Below are 18,228 nucleotides of genomic sequence, written 5' to 3'. Positions count from 1 at the left end.
ATTGGACCTTCCTGTGCACCACCCACAGAGCCTGGGGGGTGGGGGAGAGGAAGACCGGTCACACGCGCCTAAAGGCACCGCTGATGAGCAAGCTTTCCCCCACGCTGTGCCCGGCAGCTGTGCTAACCTGCAGGCCTGCACATCTGGAAAGCTGCAGGCTGCCAAGGACGGACTGAGGCCCTTGGCTCCCGCTGCAAACGTGAGGGGCCTTGTTTGCCGCCAAGATGCCAAGAGCAACTGGGCCGGTGGCCACGGAAGGCTCTCGATTCCGATTTTGTCAGGAAAAGTGGGCAATTCTCCCCCGCCCCATTTCCACCCCTTCCCTGTTTCTGTTTTGCACACACTGCCAGGTGGCAGGAGTTTGGTTTCTCGTTCCCGAACGAGCACAGCGGCATAGCTGGCAGCAAAGATGCGCCAGCGAGCACGTGGGGTTTGTGCCGACATGTGGCAGCATCGGGCGCTCCTGTCCTGGGCGCCTTCCCAGCCCTCTCCCAGCACACTCCATTCCTGCCAGCTACCCATTCGCCATTCCACCCCGTACACCAACACTCAGGATTCGGCCACTCCTGTTCAGATGAGCGAGAGCCCTTTCCTGGGATCCAAAAGGCTTCCTCCCTGCCTCAGTATGGCCCAACCCATATTTCCATGGCACTCTTAGCTTCTCTGGGGCATCTTTCTTCTGGCTGAAATGACTCACCCACTCTAACCATGCTTTCCCCTTACGCCTGGAACCCCCTTCCAGAATGTTTAACACCACGATGACGGCAACAGAAAACAGGGCCCGAAACAAAACTCCAGTATAAGTACGATTCTGATCTGTGTTGAATCTCTTCCCACCAGTGGGAAAGCCCGATTTTGTTTGTGCCCCAGCCAGAGAACATCGCTGCTCAGGTACAGCTGGTGGAAGCCACAGGAAAAGATGCGAATTCATGACTTCCCCACATGTGGCTGCAAGAGGAAGACCAGGAGATGTTCAAAGAGGTGCCCGTCAACACTGCAGAAAACAATGCATCTGTCTATGGTTCCTACGGGACCTTTCAGTGCAGCCCTAGAATGCATTTCCCTGTGGCTTTTTACAAAGATTCTACAAATGAAGATGACAGACTGGGAGAGCAGAGAATACATAACCCGGGAATGGGGCTTTGAATCACGACAAATGCCCAGGTACCACCGATCAGACCAGTTTTGCAGCTGAGAAACAGGGTACATTTAAGGTTTTGCACAGCGCAAATGTGGATGACTGAGATGCCCAATTCAGCATCCTGACTGGCCGTAGAGACCTCTGGGATAGATGCTTTCTTCCTCCTCTTTAGCTTGGGTTGCGGACCCGCTTGCCACTCAGGGACCATCTTGGGCTAATGTTAGCCTGCAGCGACCTGGCCCCCCTTTCCAGAACAACTGATGGCTTGCCCGACAGAAGACCGCTGCCAGCGAGTCCAGACCCACAAAAGCAGAACTGCCCCGACCTCTGCAAACGACCACCCCAGAATCCACTCCTGCAGGCAGAGAAGCCAGGCGCCTCACCTGTCCCCGAGGGTCCTCGGCAGGGCCGTGCGCCGGGGGACGGCTCCCCGGGACCAGCATCTTCCCCATCGCCTGGTCCCACATTTGCTTGCTGCGCGCTTGGCTGGAAGCCTGGGCCGAGACCCCCGGGCACCTCCCCAGCCTGGAGGGCTGGATGTGACCAAGAATAGCCTGGAGGCCGTGTTGATTCTTCCTCAAGGTCGGAAGGAAGGACAGGCGGAACGCAAAATCCCAATCCCCACTGCAGCAGGCCGGCAGCTGAGTGCTCCTGGCAGCTATCCTGGGCCTTGGCTGGCGAGGAATCAGTGGCCCCCCCAAATAAATCGCTGTGCACCTCTTCCTCTGTTGGCAGGCATGCCTGGGGCAGAGAGTCAAGGACCGCATCCAGGCACGGTATGGAGCACTCGGGGGCACCCAGCGTCCTCCGCATTTGGGGAGCGTTCCTCTGAGCCATAGCAGGCGCTGCTGACAGGAGGGGCAACCGCTCATCCAGCAGATCCTCCCGGCGACCCTGAAAGATCAGGCTGGCGATGCTTCGGCAGCAAGTGGCAAGGAGGTTGTTCCCCATCGACTTCCAAATAAAAGGGTTGCACCGAACCCCCCCTCAGAGCCCCCCTACGAACAAAGAGACGCTCTCAAAATATCCATGATCTGGATGCTCAAGGAGTTTGGGCTTTTGTCAGCATCCCACAGTTCCTCTACCGACCTTAAGGGAAGGAGTGTGGAGAAGTCAGCTGGATGAAAAGCAAAGCATGCAAGGGCGACTCTTCTCTTTGGCAAAAGAAGAACAGCCAACATCCAACGGACTTTGCATTCCCACGGTGCGGAATTCCGGTGGCTCGCTCCAGCTCCCCCAAAGGCAGATCGTAAAGAGCTGCCTGGCTGTGTGAGGTGGGAAAATACTGCCACAAACCCTCTCTCTGCTGTTGCCCTGGAGAACGAAGCCCCAGCAAAGGGGTGCACCTTCTTTCCAGCTGGAATTCTACAAGAGACCGGAGCTAGCAGTGCTCGGGGTGGCTTCAAAGCCAGTTATAAATAGCCTGGCTCATCCTGCACCAATGCAGAATGGCCCGAGCTGAAGGGTTTCGTGCCTGCCAACCCCGTAAACAAATGGGGGTGGGTCGAATGACAAGTCCCAAGGTGCACTTAAACTTCCAAACAGCCCTCCATACGAAACAGACCTTGAGAAAGGGAATTACGGAGAGGAAAAAAGTCGGTTGCAGGCTTCGTTCTCACTGAAGCAATCAAACTGTGCTCAAGCGCCACTGCAGAATGGAATCCCCCCGCAGACAGATGCTAAGAGTAATTCCCCACAGCAGCTTTTCCCACAGACCAGATACCCCAAAATGCCACCCTAAAAAGAAGAACATGTTTAGGAATTTCCCTAACCTTCCTTGGAAAGAGGAACTGGTTTTCTCTACCAATCTTTAGCTCTTCCTGCTTCTTAAGGCTTCTAGGATGCTCCAGGTGTTTTGGGAACTATTTATGAAAGTTGTCTGATCTGACATAAGCTAGGAACGGAAAATGCATCATGTCCAACTTAGTAGGCTCATAAAATTAAAATGATTGGAAAATTAAGTTTCAAAGCAACGCTTATTCAGACAGTAACTACAAGTTTTCTGAGCTTACTCTTAAATGCCTTTAATTATGATCTTAAATGTGCAAAATGACTTTAGATCCATCCAGAGCACTACATTGCATATTTTTCATTTTGCCCCAAGGCTTCATAGTTTCCAGAAAATCCACATCGTTAGATAAATCACAGGTGCATCATGCAATAAATTAGACCAGCCATGATTCTCGCCCCAGATATTTCTGTAATACCCTTTAATTTAACGAAAAAACCCAGCAGCAGTTTGCGCAATACAGAAACATTTGTAATCGCAAACTTAATGAATATATGAATATTGGTATTGGCTCCTTTAGTCATCCTGGGATGAGAGAGGTTTTACCAGAAGGTCAACAAGGCCCTGTCCAAATCTAGGACTTCTCATCTCCCTCCATTTCAATATCAGCTTCTGCAATAAAGCAGGATGCAACCATCGTTTCAAGTATAAACTTGCTTTCTGCAGACAAGAGCAAGGGGTCTTGGATGCATGGTGATTAGATTGTTGGGCTGGGACTCATGAGTTGCAGGTTCGAGTCCCCCCTCGGTCATAAAGCGCCCTGGGTGACTTTGGGCCACTCACTCACTCTCAGCTTCGCCTACCTCACAGGGCTGTTTTGTGGGAATACAAGAGGGTTAGGGAGTGAAGAACTTTGTTCCTTGCAAGAGGAAACATGGAAAGGAGGGAATACAAGAGTGTACCAGTTATTAGACATTTTCTCCACAACCCAGTCCCAAAAGGAAGCTACCGAATGGAAGGAGAGAGTTTAGCGGGAGCCATTAATACTTACAACCGAGTATAAAGCTCAGGCAAAGTGAGGATTTCTTTCTTTTGTGTTTTAAGGGAGAAGAAAAAAGGCACAACGTTAACCGGAGACGGGCTTCATGGAACAAGCCTTCAGCTTGTCTGAGCCAGCACACTGGCAAGCAGCTCAGTTCCCATGCTCCAACTAACAATGAAGTTTTTGGAGCTTTCTCAGCAAAAAGGTTTTTAACTGGCAGCTCCCGGGTCTCAAGACTGAAGAACCATCAAAAGGTCTGCAAGTTTAGCAGACAGACTGGTGACCATGCCGTGGCTGCCAGGAGAGCTTCTAAAACACTTGTCGACAGGAGCTGGCCCTTCCTGCTTGAGGTGCTAGGAGCTGAGATTTGAGACAACGCCAACCCTTACAGCAAGTATTTGCTGCAAAGCTATTATGTTTTCTACAAATCTGTTCAGCCGCTTGAGCTTTGGAAGAGTGACTTGTTTCATAGTCAAAACAAGTTTGCTTCAAATCCTCAGAGGCAAACAGCATCTCAGGGATAAGGGCTGGATGCCGGATGGAAAGGGCAGGTTTGTGGCTTGGGGGTTCTCCCTGAACCATCTGTGTTGAGAGACTCAGGGGGCTTTTGCGGCCTAGAGTGTCTTCGGCCAGCTTTGCTTGGCAGTCTGGCAGTAATGCTAATCACTAAGATCAGAAGTTCTGAAATACAGTATCAGGTCTGGTTTACTTGAACTTGGTGGCCAATGTGATTCCAAGCCCTATTGGGGGTGCTGGCTTTAACCTATAAAGCCTATACAGCTTGGGACCCCAAGAATGCTTCTCCCACAAGCTACAGGAAGAAGAATTATGCACTTGAAACATAGCGCTGGAGGAGAACTTTGCAATTACACTGGCCAGCAGAAAGAGGAACAAACAGGTCCTGGATCAAATCAAGTCAGAACTTTCCCTAGAAATGAAAATGACAAAACTGAAGCTGTTGGACTTCGGGCACATCCAGGGAATTTTGGGGGAAGGAGAGGGAAGGCTGGCTTGCCTCTGTCAAAAGGTCTCCTTGGGCAAAGGGTCTGTGTGGAAAGAGCGTCAACTCTGCTCTAAGGTGAAATCCGAAAGATCATGATGGGGCACCTTTTCTGAACTGGGGGAACTGTTAACGGGGAGCAGCTGAAAGAAAGGTCAAGAGCTTCCAAGTCCAGGCCTCAAGATGTTTGGGCAGCTGGATCCCTAATGTTATTTCAACTGTTTTCCCAAAAATGGGAAAGCCCATTTTTGTTTTAAGCATGACTGTGTGCTACAGGTTTAAAATTGCGAGCTTTCCATCAAGCTGGGAGCTGAACTCCAGGGAAGCAGAAAAACCAGTGTTGCTGGCCGTTCCTCCTTGCTAGCTGGTACTGCTGGCTAGAATAGGTTGCAGGGGGATAAGCCAGATTTTTTTTCCGGACTAGTCAAACACACTCGTTTAAATGCACATTTATATCTATTACACTGCAAGTGTGCAATTTGAGAAAAAGATGCCATTACATACTAAGTTCCGTACTTGTTACGGGACGTTTTTACACAACTTTTGGGCGTGATGCTGTAGGGCAGCTAACATTTTATCCTGCTAAACCAAGTGTTTTGCCGATCTGTGAAGTAAACTTCGTGTGTAAGTCAAGTAAAACATCCGAGGAAGGCAGTACCAGAGTTCCTACAACCCTGACGTCAGCCCATTCAGACTGTGCAACACACTTTCTGTTTGGTGCAGGATGGAAAGAATGGAGGTGCCACTTTCTCCTTACGACTTAAAAATTTTTCACCTGCATTCCGCCCAAGGGTAGTGAGTTTATCACACCAGATCTGGGGAAAAGAAAGGTGGAGATGGATAGTTAAGGCAGTAAATTCCAGGTAACTGACAAAACTCATCCAGTACATAATTTGTAAGCTGTTATGTGGGCTTTCTGGATGATTCTGGAAGGAAACATTTCCCAGTGTTATAATTCACTTTGAATCTCATTTTGCATATTTAGGAGTCTTTTAGCAAGCAACCAGAAGTCCTCAAAGAGTTCTGTGAATGCCACATTAATCTCAAAAGGTTTCCAACAGCCAAAAGATGTTGAATTAAAAGACTGTATTAGGGAAGAAAAAATAGATTAAAACATACTTCATGGAACATAAGCATTACGTGAAATCTTAATATCCGTTTGAGATAATGGACTGTGGTGTGACATACAGTTTTCTTTGCCTAGCTTTCATTTTAAGAAAAAACGAAGCTGGAAAAACGGTTGATGTGCTTGTTTTGGCATGCCCAGACAGTGGCACGGGGCTGCAAAGTTTTAAGGGAACAGCTGTGCTGTAATGCTCAGAACGTCAGACTCAGTCTGGAGAACCCCTGCAAGCCAGCCATCTATTCTCAGCCTAACCTATCTCGCAGGGTTGTTGCGAGGATTAAACGGGGTGGCTCGGGGCGGGAAAAGACCACCCTGGGCAGCTTGGTTGCTCAAATCATTATCTGAAAAGCCACTTTTGCAATTGCCCAGCCCTGCCTTTTTGATTCGGCTCTGCTGGAGTTGGAAGTAGTTTGGGGGGTACGGCTGGTGCCAAAAGCTCTCTGCGAGCAAACGTTTTGGTTCTCTGACGAGAGCAATCTCTTCCTTCCAAAGCTTTTCATGGGCTGAGAAAAAAGAGCAGTAGCAACAGGGGAGGGGGATGACCTTCTCACCTTCACTTGCCTCCTTACACACGACCTCCTATCAATTTCCTGGGAAGGAAACCCAGCCATTGACACCCCTGTTCTAGCTACTACTTTGGCAGGGACCAAACACGACCAGGGGCACAGGGTCCTGGCAAATAGGTGCTCCCTGCTCAAACTTTGCCACAGCAGCCAAGTGCTGGATCGCCACCCCTCCAGCACAGCCAGGCCAACACACACAGACAGGCTGATGCTGATACTGCAATGATTGTGTCTCCCAAGCCCCCTTGCCTCTGCAGTGGTCCCGGCTAATGCAGATGAAAGCCCGTGGCAAGTTTTGGCTCCCCTCCATTAAGGCAGTGGGAAAGGACCAGGTTGGAATACGCAGGAACGAACGCCTGGAGCTTCTGCACCAGGCAGCCGGGCCTAGCCCACCATCCCCAAAAGCCGGAAGAGGTGAGAACTGCAGTAAAAGCAACTGCCCTTGTGTGGATTATCCAACCACTGTCCTTCCAACACTCCCTATTATTATACCCATGTTGCAGAAGAGAAGACTGAGGCAGAGAGGGGGCAAAGCCCATTAAGACAGGGGGAAAGGTCGATTACGTGGCTGCAACACTTAGGCAGGAATTCCACCTCCTGGACATAGACCCCATTAAACCTCACGGGACTTGGAGCTCAGCAAACATGTATAGGATTGCACCGACAATTAGGTTAATCATTTAAAAGGCTTTCTCTTGCAGCACCTTAAACAGAAATGGGGGTTGGTTGGGAAAGTTTTCATAGGTAGCTCTTGTATCTCCCAGGCCTGGAAACTTCCTCAGTGAGGGGGAAGCACCTCCTGCCTTCTGCACTTCCAGGGAATCTGGAGCCAGTGAAAGCCATTGTGCCCCTACTTCCAATGAAAAGACATCCGTCTCCCTGCCAGACAAAACAATTCTGCTCCAATTTGTCAGTGCAGAGCAGACATAGACCTACCCCAGTTTTACTCCCCCGAGATTCAAGGGGGTGCAAATTCAGGGCTTTGGGTAGGACTACGCATTGCACTGAAGTCAAATCAGGCAGGATTTCATATGCAAATCTGTCTCCGTAAAAAAATTGGATGCTGTAGAGAATGACCCAATTCTGCCTGTTTACTTGCATTTCATAAGCAAAGTTAAAAGTACCATACCCCTTATTTTGTCCCAACACATCACACGTCTTTGATCTCAGATATTAGAGGCCGAAACTGAAAGCACACGAAAAAATGCTATGTTTAAATCCCATGACAAGTATTTCAGGAAAAAAAAACTGTATAAAGACAGTAGCAGTTACTTCCTGAGATGGTTAAAACTGAAAAACCAAAAGTAATGAAATAACTTTTCTCATCTCTTTCAGGAGAGTTCAGCTCTCTTGCATTAAGATTATATTAACTTTCAAAACCAGCACCCTTAAGTCTTAGCACCACTTTCAGCTGAGATCTCCATGATACATTCGAACACTTGTTACAACTCATCAGCCAAAAAACATGGATTACCACTTTGAAACGGGAAGTGGGCTTAATACTGCATTTGTAGCTGGCCCCCATTCCTACTCATGGGCTTACGAAATGGACAGTCTTCCACAGCAAAATAATCTGTGGAGCAGAATGGTTTCCCACATCCCAGATTGTAAGCTCCTGCGGGCAGAAAGTCACTGGAACGCACTTGGCAGAAGCACCGCGCGTAAATATGATCATCGCCAGTCGTTGCTGCCCTTGAAAGGAGCCAGCTCGAAAGATTGCTTATATTTACTGCAGCTCCAGATCGCTTTTGCTGCGAAGGGAAGCTTGTAAAATGCAAAGGTGCGGGGGTGGGGATGCACCTGTCCCTTTAAATCTTTCTTTTGGGCACCCTTCCATGGGACCTTGAGATGGCCAACTGTGTGCACGGGGGTGGGAAAAAGAGGGGCAGGCTGTGTGGAGGGATCCCACCCCCTGGCTGGCTGCCCAAGGACAAACCCAGATTCCCTTGCAACGGTCTTTCTTGCATCCACACGGCGCTCGTTCCCCCGGATCTGCTTAAAGCAGGAATGGATCTGAATAAACGAAGGGCAAAGGGAGACGTCGATGCAGCCCCCGATCACAGGCGCCCTGCAGGGGCGCTGGGCGGACTACACCTCCCATCATGCCCGGCAGGGGCAGGCAGCCCTTCCGGCGCCTCTGCAGGCCACCGGGCTGGGGAAGCCCGCCCGAGAGGATCCGATGAACAAACAAACGTACGCTCGTACGTACGTACAGACATGCCGCCCACGCCGCCTGCATTGGCTGCGGCCGCTGAAGGTGACCTTGAAGGCGCGGCGGCGGCGGCAGAGGGCGGCGGGGCTGCGCGGGCGGCCGTGGTCTTCCGTGCGGGCTTCCCATCCCCATCCCCATCCCCTGGGATCGAGACCTGCGTGCGCGCCTCCCGGGAGCCAGCGAGCTCTCTGCCGCCGCCGCCCCCGTAGCGCGCCCCAGTTTCCCCAGAACGGGCGCCTGCCCGCCCGCCCAGTGGGCATTTGCTACTGGGAGCACGTGGCTGGCCGGGGCAAGCGGGGACTCCGGGCTTCCAGGGGGCCGATGCAGCCGCCGGGGCGCCGCTGTTGCAGCCTGGCCCGCTTGGGTGCTGCTCCCCGAGCGCGTCCTGCCCCGGGATTCATTTCTAGGGAAGAACCTGCCCTGGGCGGACTGGTGGGGCTGCGAAAGGCGCTGCCCAAAGTCGGAATTAGTATTAGCTGATCGGCGGCCCAAAGAGGTTTGGCCTACGGTTCCCAGCAGCCCCAGCCGGCGGAGAAGTGCTCTGGCCTATGGGTGCTCACCCCTGCCCCTTAAGCGACGGAGGATGAGCCTGAATAGATGTGCCCCACTTATATCACCAGCACTTGTAGGTCCAAGACACAGCGTTAGTAAGAGTAATAGCATTAGTTCTACTTGATCTCCCTCTTGCAAAAAACCCAGGGCAGCTTCGACAGCCTTCAGAACACAAAGTAATTTCCAGTCTCGCTTCATCTGCGAAAAGGTACAAGTGCCAAGATCTGCCAAAGGCGCATGGCACATCAGCATGGACAACCTACGGGTGAATTTTAAAAGCCCTTCTGCAAGTCATCTGTCCAGACCCTTGGAAGAGCAACCTTTCCTTCCACAGAAAGCCCAGAAGAGACAAAGAAGGGGCAAACCCACCCATTTTGGGTCTCCGCTGGTTCCACCCCTGTGGGAAAGCACATCTCTCTCTCCATGCAGAAATATTGCACTCTGCACGTGCTCAGAGGTGCTTCTGTTTGTCACGAGGACCCCCATGCCTGATTTCAACTATGGCCCAGATTAAACCTGGTGCAGTGGAGCCCAACAGAAAATGTGCATGTCTCCAACACATGCCCCTCAGCTCCACGTTTATAAGGACAAAGGGAAAGAAACGGGTGCCGAATTAACTTCAGGCTGTTGCAACTGGGGCTACGCCTTCTTAGCACCCTCCCCTTCCAAGCTCTCAGGAGGACAGAAAAAACTATCGGCACCCTTCGTTTCTAGAGATCCGTACTTCAAAATTGCGGAAATGAGGTGCACGAGGGACAGCAAAAGCTCTTTAAGCATGCCGGGGTGGGTGGGGGGCATTCCTTTCCTCCAAATATGGGTGAAAGGAATTCTAATCCATCTCAGTAAACAACCAGAAGGACTTGCTGCTGTTCCTAGTTAGTAGAACATATTATGTCTGCTGGTGTATTATCCTGCCAAAAAGAAAGAGAAAACCAGAGACTCCAATGGACAAACAGGGGTAATTACTACCAGCTTATTAAGCCGATCTCCCCCTTCCCAAAAAGACCACTCAAATTAACCTTTGATCTTCTGCCCAACAGCCAGCTATTTGCGTCTTCTTGTTCTGCCAGGCCTTTGACCAGCTTAAAAAAAAGGCCTTCTAAATGGATTAGTTATTTGCTCCACTTGAAAACAATGTTTGTATTGGAAGATGGGTGGATCAGAAGCTGTCCCTCCCAGAGCTCAAAACAACACAAATAATTTTGTAAACAAACTCCTGGCACTTCACAGGTTCTAGGGACATTGTTATTTTCCCCTGTTCTGTCTGTTTCTGAACAGAGAGGAGGCAAGCAATAAGCTTTCCTCTACTCCAGACTTCTGAACTTCTGCCCAGTTATGCTGAGCATGCCAAAATATAGATCTGTCTGTGTAACAAGACGGGCCTACAGGGAGTCTCGAAGTGAAAGGAGAGCAATATATAACCCCCTTCTCCCATTTATGACCATCCACAGAAAAAAGGACATCTAGCTAACGTGACCTCCTTTCCCAGCCTGGGTTCAAACTCCACATGTGGTTCAGGGGACTTGTCTCTTTTCCACCCACCTCAAGGATTGTGCAATCTCACCCCTCTTCTGAGGTAGGTAATAGAAGAAGAGATCGGAAGGGAAGATGTTGTGCACTCTATACAGACACGTTTGCTCCTTCTGTGGATGCATGGGAAAATCGCTATCCAGAACCAAGGAAATAGTATCTCCCAAATCATTGGGGGACCATTCCCCCTGACTTTAAAATGGCCCTTGTGATGGCTTCCCCACCCAGAAAAAAAACTTCTGCTGGTAATATTATCAGGAGACATTGGAAGTGTGTCCTGATGAATGTCAACCACCCAAGGGAAGGGGCAAATAGAAGAGTCCTCCTTCAAAGGCAGCCCACCTTGGGAATCTCAAATGCAAAGCCACTCAGACACGCTCTGTCTTGCATCACATCTGGTTGGTGACGCCGAGAAGCAGAGAGCTGCAGCACACAGCCATGCCTCTTATATCAGCTCCTGTCCTGAAGGACATGGAGGAACCACAAAGCCTATCAGTCAGTTGCTCACACAATTAGGAGAGGACCATTCAAACAGTGAGCAATCCATAGCGCATCGAGGTAGGAGATGGTCCAGAGAACCCAAACGGGAAGGGGATTATGGGAAACAGCAATGAAAGACATGGTTCAAGAACGACCACCAGAAAAAGGGCCGGCCATGCGTAATTTCCCGCTTTCCTCCAGGGTGGGAGGTGTTTGAGAGAAGGGAGGTCCAAAGGTGGTGCCCAGGAAGAAAAAGACTGGCCAAGAGCTTCCCGGACATGCACAGGATCACCTTAAGGGATGGTCATGGTTCCTCTTGAGTGCTGCCATCTTTGTGGCAAGGAACTCAATTACTCAAAATTCCTGGTGGCAACCATTATTTATGGATGCTGTCAGAATTTGCTGCACGTTCAGAATCTGAATTAGATCTTATCTTCAGATAAAGCATTTCTGGGCTAACACAAGAAGGGAATTTCCAAGGAGACGTGTGTGTTGGACAACCGAGTTTTTACATCTCAGGCCTAGAGTACAGAGGCAAGATAAACCTACACCTGGGACACATTATCAGACTGCAGAGAAAGATGAGAGATGCCTCAATGGATGGAAAACTTTCGGACACAAAAACAGCAGTTGCCGCAGAAAGAGGAGGGACGAGAACCTGACACATTTGCTTTCTGCATAGAGGAAATGACTTGTTGTAATGCACAACATTCGGCCATATGGAAATACAGACCAGAAATAGACCGGCCACCTCTGCAAGGCCCAGGCCTACACAAGCTGTGAGTCTAGAAGTCATTTGCAGAGAAGGTTATGCAGGGGTCACAACTCCGGAGCCATGCACGAGGTGAGCAAAAAGGGCCCCAACCCAGCAAGAGATGTTACCCTGGAACCTACAAGGTTATGCCACACTAAATACAAGCGAGGAGTCTCTTCTCAAATATGGATCTAGCCCAAGAGTGAAAACTCAGATGGGAATTTACATCCATCCATATGGATATTACACCTAAGCCACCAGTCCTCAGTGTTGGCAAGGTACAGAAGACTGGCATTTCATCGCTGTTCAGCAAATAGAGGGAGAGGAAAGGATCGTCCAGAGGGGCCACTGATACAAAATAGGAACCCACTTTGAGAGCACAAAGCTTTTGCTTTGAATGCAAGGCCTACCTACCTACTATCTCCTTGTGACGTGGGGCACTGCACATGCCACATGGCTTACATGCATGCAACCCCATTAATTGGGCAAGGGGAGGTAATTCAGGGTAACTTTCTCCTAGTGGGGTGGGGAGAGGAGAGAGACCTTATCCCAGAATTTATGGGCAGTGAGCAAGAACTAACTACTGACTTCCTGTGTTTTGCAAACCCAATTTTGGTCAGTTTACTCCAAGGATCCTACTGGCACCCAATCTGCAGAGCCCCATCATCCACACGCTTCAAGAGCCCTGAATAGGGCTACTCACGAGAAGGGCTTTCCACCAAGGGAGCAAACGGTACCTAAGATGGAAGCATTGATTTTGGCACGTTGTGAGCCACCCTAAGTCTGTCACCCTGCAAGGCAGCCGACAACAATCCGAACAAGCCAGGAGCGAGCCAGGGAGATTTTCCCGGGGTAGCTACCCCCGCAGGCCACGGCGGAAGAAGGCATTAGCAGAGGCGAGGCAGCGGCGATGACAGCTGCCCCCGGAGCCCCGGAATCGGGCCCCGGAGGCCTACTCTCGGGTAGGGCCCCCCTCCATGCCGCGCCGGGGGCTTCCCCCCGCAGAGCCGCGCCTCTGCCGCGCCCCAAACCCGCGCGGGGGAGGCAGGCGGGCCGCTCCGGGGTAGCCACCCCGGGAGAGGAGAGCGGGCGCTCGCCCGCAGGGGTCACTCCCGCGGACGGCGGTGAAGGTGACACGGGGGCGGGGGCGCGACGCGGCCGAGCGGCCAGGCGCCTGCGGCCACCTCGCCCCGGCCCCGGCCCCGGCCCCGATCCCGCCCCGGGCGCCGCGCCCACCTGCGCGCCCGCGCTGCTCCCCGCGCTGCGGCTCCTTGCTGGCGCCCGGGCCGGGCGGCTGCTCCGCCGCCGCTCCCGCCGGAGCCATCTCGTCCGCCTTAATGACCATGGCTCGTCCGCGCCGCGCTGCTGCCCGGGAAGGACGGCGCAGGCGGCCCACGTGGTGCGCTTCGTCGCGGCGGCCGCCCGACCCCTGACACGCCGCCCTCGCGCTGGGACGCCTCGCGCTCGCCCCGCCCGCTCGCCAGCCAGCCCGCCCGGCGCGCGACGGCGGCGCGGCGGGGACAAAAAGCGCCCGGCGCGCGCGGTGCGCCTTAAAGGGCCAGGGCAGGGCCAGGGCCAGGGCCCGGAGGGCGAGGCGCGGGCGGCGGGGCAGGCGAGGAAGGGCACGGGGAGACGTGGGCGGGAAAGAGGAGGCCTGAGGATGGCAAGGGCGAGCGACGCGAGGCCAGGCCAGGCGAGGGGGCAGGGGCGGAGAAGGGTGGGAGGACGTGAGCGAGCGAGCAAGCAAGCGCAGGAGCTGCCTGTGGCCCGCCCTGGGGGCACCGTGGCCCCCGGTGGGGGAAAGACGCCTCGGCGACGCCCCGAGGCCCACCTCTAGCCTCCTCCCGCTGCCACCCTGTGCCTTGAGTGGCCTTCGGATCCACAGCTGGAACAAACAAGCCGTGTTGGACTCTCCTGATCAGTGCGCCTGCATGGGTGGCCTACTGCGGCCCAGGCCCCAGCGCCGCCGCCGCCTTCTCCTTATTATTTTTACGAATGCCGTGTTGGTACTGCCCCGTAGCTGCGGCTCGCTGGCCAGTTTGCAGCCAGGAAGGGGTAGCTCGTACCCTGGAAGACGGAAACGAGGTCTGGAGTCATCTTAATGCCAGCACTGGGCTGAAAACAACAGAATGACCTTCAACAGGGACAAACGCAAGATGGCGGCAGGGGCGTGCTTGGCTTGCAAGTGAGAAGGCGCTGGGAATGGTTGTAGATCGCAAGCTGAACATGAACCGACCATGGGATGTGGCTGCAAAAAGGGCAAATGATATTTTGGGCTGCATTAATAAGAAGGATCACTCCCCAATGGTGAGGTTCTGGTTCCCCTTTATTCAGCACTGGTTAGGCCTCACCTGGAGTCCTGTGTCCAGTTCTGGGCACCACCGTTGAAGAAAGATGCAGACAAGCTGGAACGGGTTCAAAGAATGATCCGGGGACTGGAAACAAAGCACCATAAGGAGAAATTGAAGGAACTGGCATGCTTAGCCTCATGAAGAGAAGCCTGAGAGAAGAAAGAATAGCACTCTTCAAGTATGTGAGAGGTTGACAGAAAGAGGGAGGCCAGGATCTCTTCTCAGTAGTCCCAGCAAGCCAGGTTCCAGCTGAACATCCAGAAAAACATCCCGACTGTTAGAGCAGTATGACAATGGAACCCATGACCGGGGCAGGTTGTGGGCTCTCCCACACGGGGCATCCAGGATGCAACTGGACAGCTATCGGAGAGGATGGTTTAACTCAGAGGCCTGCACTGAGCTGGGGTGGGTCCAATGACCTTCTTGACCCTTTCCTACTGTTTTGTAATCCTATGATCTATGGACACCCAGGTTCAAATCTCTGCTCAGTCATGACAGTTCGCTTTTCAGTACCAGTTGCTGAAGAACATGAGTGGAAGGATCCAGTCATCAGCCCAAGGGTGCTAGACTAGGTAAGCCCGTGGCCGGATCCAACAAGGTTCTGCTTAAGTTCTCCCAGGATAATCTTGGATCAATCTCTATCTCTTCACCCAGTCTCCTTCATAGGTTTGCTGTCAAGGCAGGGGACAGAAGAAGGGTGGAATATGAACACAGTCCAGTCCTCCTTATTATCATCCAGATGTGACATGAGACATACTGGATCGCCAGCATTCTACTTGAAAGCAATCATTTTGGATTTAGGACAGGGCACTGGGAGAGGCTTTAGCCCCTCCAGATCTGTTCCCAGAGTTATCCATTGCTCAGCCGGGAGGAAACGCCGCATTACTTTGCAATTCTGTATCTAATAGACTTGCATGGAAGAAACAGACACGGCTCAAGAGTTTCCGTTTTACTCCAGAGAGGCAGTTCTGTGTTAGTGAAAGGTAAGAAAGGTTAGCCAGGTAAGAAAGAGGCTGGGTCTCCCGCACCTTTGAAAGGAAGTGACTCCCACTGAAATTCCCTTTTCTGCAGCACTATGAAAAGTGCAAGAACCCCATGCTGTTTCTCACCTGGCCATGCCAGGCCGCCTTACCAAAGGCAGGAAGTGTTAGCCTCAATGAGCCATTATTGATCTGCAGCAGAGGTGCTGAACGGAGGAGCCGTTCAACAGATCTGCTCAATATCAGAGCAGATCTCGGGGGGCCACTTTCCAGGGGTGGGCAGAGCCAAAGGCGAAAGGGGTGTGGCCACAGCGCCAGTGCATTTTAGCTTAAAGCGCTCACTGCCAGGCACTGAAGCTTAGGAGTTGTGTGGCAGGCTGGAGGGCGGCGAACGGATAGCCCTCTTCGCATCCCTGCCCTGGGATTCTGCAGATGGGGCTTGTTTGTGGCAGGGCGCTCTGACTAATGGGCAAGAACAAACACGTCTGCGAAGGGAGACGCTCTTGTGTTTATCCGTAACTGGATTGAGCGATGGATTTGGCAAAAAGCTCCTCATTGCAGCCATAGGGAACAGAAGGGCCTTTTCATTGTAGGGGTTTGGGGTTTGGCAGGGCTGATACCAAAAATAACTGATACTGAGCAAGCACAGTAGAGATGAGTGGGTGGAATACGGGTTGGAATCTGCCCACGGAACTTAGAGGATCTGTCCTAGATCTCTGCTAATTTCTGACATCCAGTTGTTTTATTCTAGCAAGCATAAAGCCATGTTTCTCCATCCGAATGAGGCTGCTGAAAGATAAAAAAAGCTTGTGGGCAGTGGTGAGGGGAACCAGGGGTGCCCTTTCATTTATGAAGACCAGAAGGCAGCGTGGCATAGTGGGGAGAGTGCAGGAGTTCTGGGTTCGAGTCTCAACTCGACCATGAACTCCATGTGTGACTTTGGGCCAGTCGCTGAGTCTCAGCTTAGCCTGCCGCACGGGGTGGTGGTTGTGAGGATGCAGTGCAGGGGAAGCAAAGGGAGGGTTTGATAAAGTGCTTTGAGCTTCTTGGAAGAAAAGGTGGGATATAAATAAGCAATAAAATAAACCTCATTTCATTCGAGTGCTTAGTGGATTCTCATTCAATCCTCAGAGCATGCACTTCATTATTATCATTATAATATTTATTTATATCCTGCCTATTCTCAGTGATTAGGACTCTCTTGGAAAACCATGGGGTTTCTGTTAAACACCCCCCCCCGACAAGTGTCATGGGGTGGAGCCATTTCCCAGCTTCGCTCACACACTATGAACAACCCATGAAGAGAACCTACGGTTTGTTGTTTGGTTGTGACCGTGGGTTGTGTGGGGTGTGACAAACCATGATTTGTGCATGAGGCTTTAGTCACGTGCCATTCAACAAGACATGTTTCAATAACAACCCATGGTCAAAGACAACCCTCACTTCACCCACGCTCGAGTTTTGATGTGAGTTCTCATGTTTTATGAATTCAGCCCATGTGCATTAGCCACGCCTGGCAATTTACCTTCGAATTCCAGTTATGGGAACTCGTATTTCTGCTCTTAATCAGTGATTTTGCACTTGCTGCTCAAGGACAACCCTTCTCTTGCTCCCCCTGCTGATGCAAGGAATATCTTGTACCTACTGAGTGAGGCATGTTGTGTTTTCAATCCCTCTTGCCAAGTTTTTTTTAATCCTGCAACCTGGGACATTGTCAGAAAGTGTGAGTCAGCAAGAGTCAAACCCAATGACAAGCCTTTCTAAGACCGGGGTGCACTGATTCATTTCTGCCCATCTCCCCCCACTTGAAAGGAATTAGGCCCATTCAGTTAATTGTACCTGTTGTAATGCTACATCTCTTGAGTATAAGAAGCCAGTGATGTTTAGGATGGGTGGTGGGCAGTCAAGTGACAATTTGCAACTCCAGGATCTCACACGATGCCTCCAGGGGTCGTGCTTCAAGAAGGAGCCTGAAGCTTCGTGTTCACACGGCACAGCACGGAACCCTGCGTGGTGTCTGTGGTTTTTTTTTACCGCAGTCTGCCTTACAGACTGGAGTGATCCAACTCTGGAGTGCCGGGCCAATGGCTTGCTCTGAACAGAGGAGAAGAGACCTGCATCTCCTCAGCAGCAAAGGGGTCTCATTTATTATTAGATTTATATCCCACTTTCTTCTTCGCACAAAAGCAAAGTGGCTTCCATCATTCCCCTCCTGCTGCTCTCAAACTTATTCCCACAACAACCCTGCAAGGTAGGCTGGGCGGAGAGGCTGTGACTGGCTCAAAGTCACCCAGTTGGCTCCATCGTCGAGTGGGGACTCGAACCTGGTTCTCCTGAGCTCCACTCCTGCACTCTTAACCACTGCATCACAGTGGCTCTCAGTGCCACCTCTGGATTTACAGCAGGGAGAAGAGGTTGGTCTAGATGCCCTCACAGGCCCCCTCCAGATTCCGTGCTTGTTCTAGCAATCCTTTGGTGATGAAGAACACTTAGCATGAGAGTCCTGGCTGGTTCCAGACCAGACACACCTGTATATTGTCACCTGGTCACAGGGAGAATGTGAACCTTCTTCCAGGAGAGAACCTCTTTATGGCAAGGACCGTGTTCCCATTTGGAGAAGCTTCCTGACGGCGGAAGGGGCTGCAGGCGAAAGGCAGAGCCACGGATACAAATAGGACCAGCATTTTGTAGCATGAAGACCTTATTGCCAAGACTTCAGAGAGGCCACCCAACCGTTGAGAACAGAGAAAAACCGCCTAACATGGCAG

The 18,228-nt window shown here is 51.7% G+C and overlaps 1 protein-coding gene across 3 annotated transcripts in view; it reads right to left on the bottom strand.

The window, feature by feature from the left end:
• Positions 1-13,496, bottom strand: part of CLUH (clustered mitochondria homolog) — a 30,754-nt gene extending 17,258 nt beyond the window's left edge. Inside the window, exon 1 of one of the 3 annotated variants that reach the window (XM_044430273.1) lies at positions 13,366-13,496. In XM_044430273.1, the coding sequence (XP_044286208.1) occupies positions 13,366-13,474 (109 nt within the window). In that variant the 5' untranslated portion in view covers positions 13,475-13,496. Of the gene's footprint in view, positions 1-1,524; positions 1,970-12,919; positions 12,934-13,365 lie in introns of those variants that run through there. The other 2 variants (XM_044430275.1, XM_044430272.1) reach the window with 2 other exon arrangements.
• Between the last annotated feature and the right edge of the window lie 4,732 nt (positions 13,497-18,228).

Source organism: Varanus komodoensis, unplaced genomic scaffold, assembly GCF_004798865.1.
Source record: "Varanus komodoensis strain SLA01 unplaced genomic scaffold, ASM479886v1 scaffold20_1, whole genome shotgun sequence".
In the NCBI taxonomy this organism is placed as follows: domain Eukaryota; kingdom Metazoa; phylum Chordata; class Lepidosauria; order Squamata; family Varanidae; genus Varanus; species Varanus komodoensis.
This window is presented reverse-complemented; position numbering and strand designations above follow the sequence as displayed.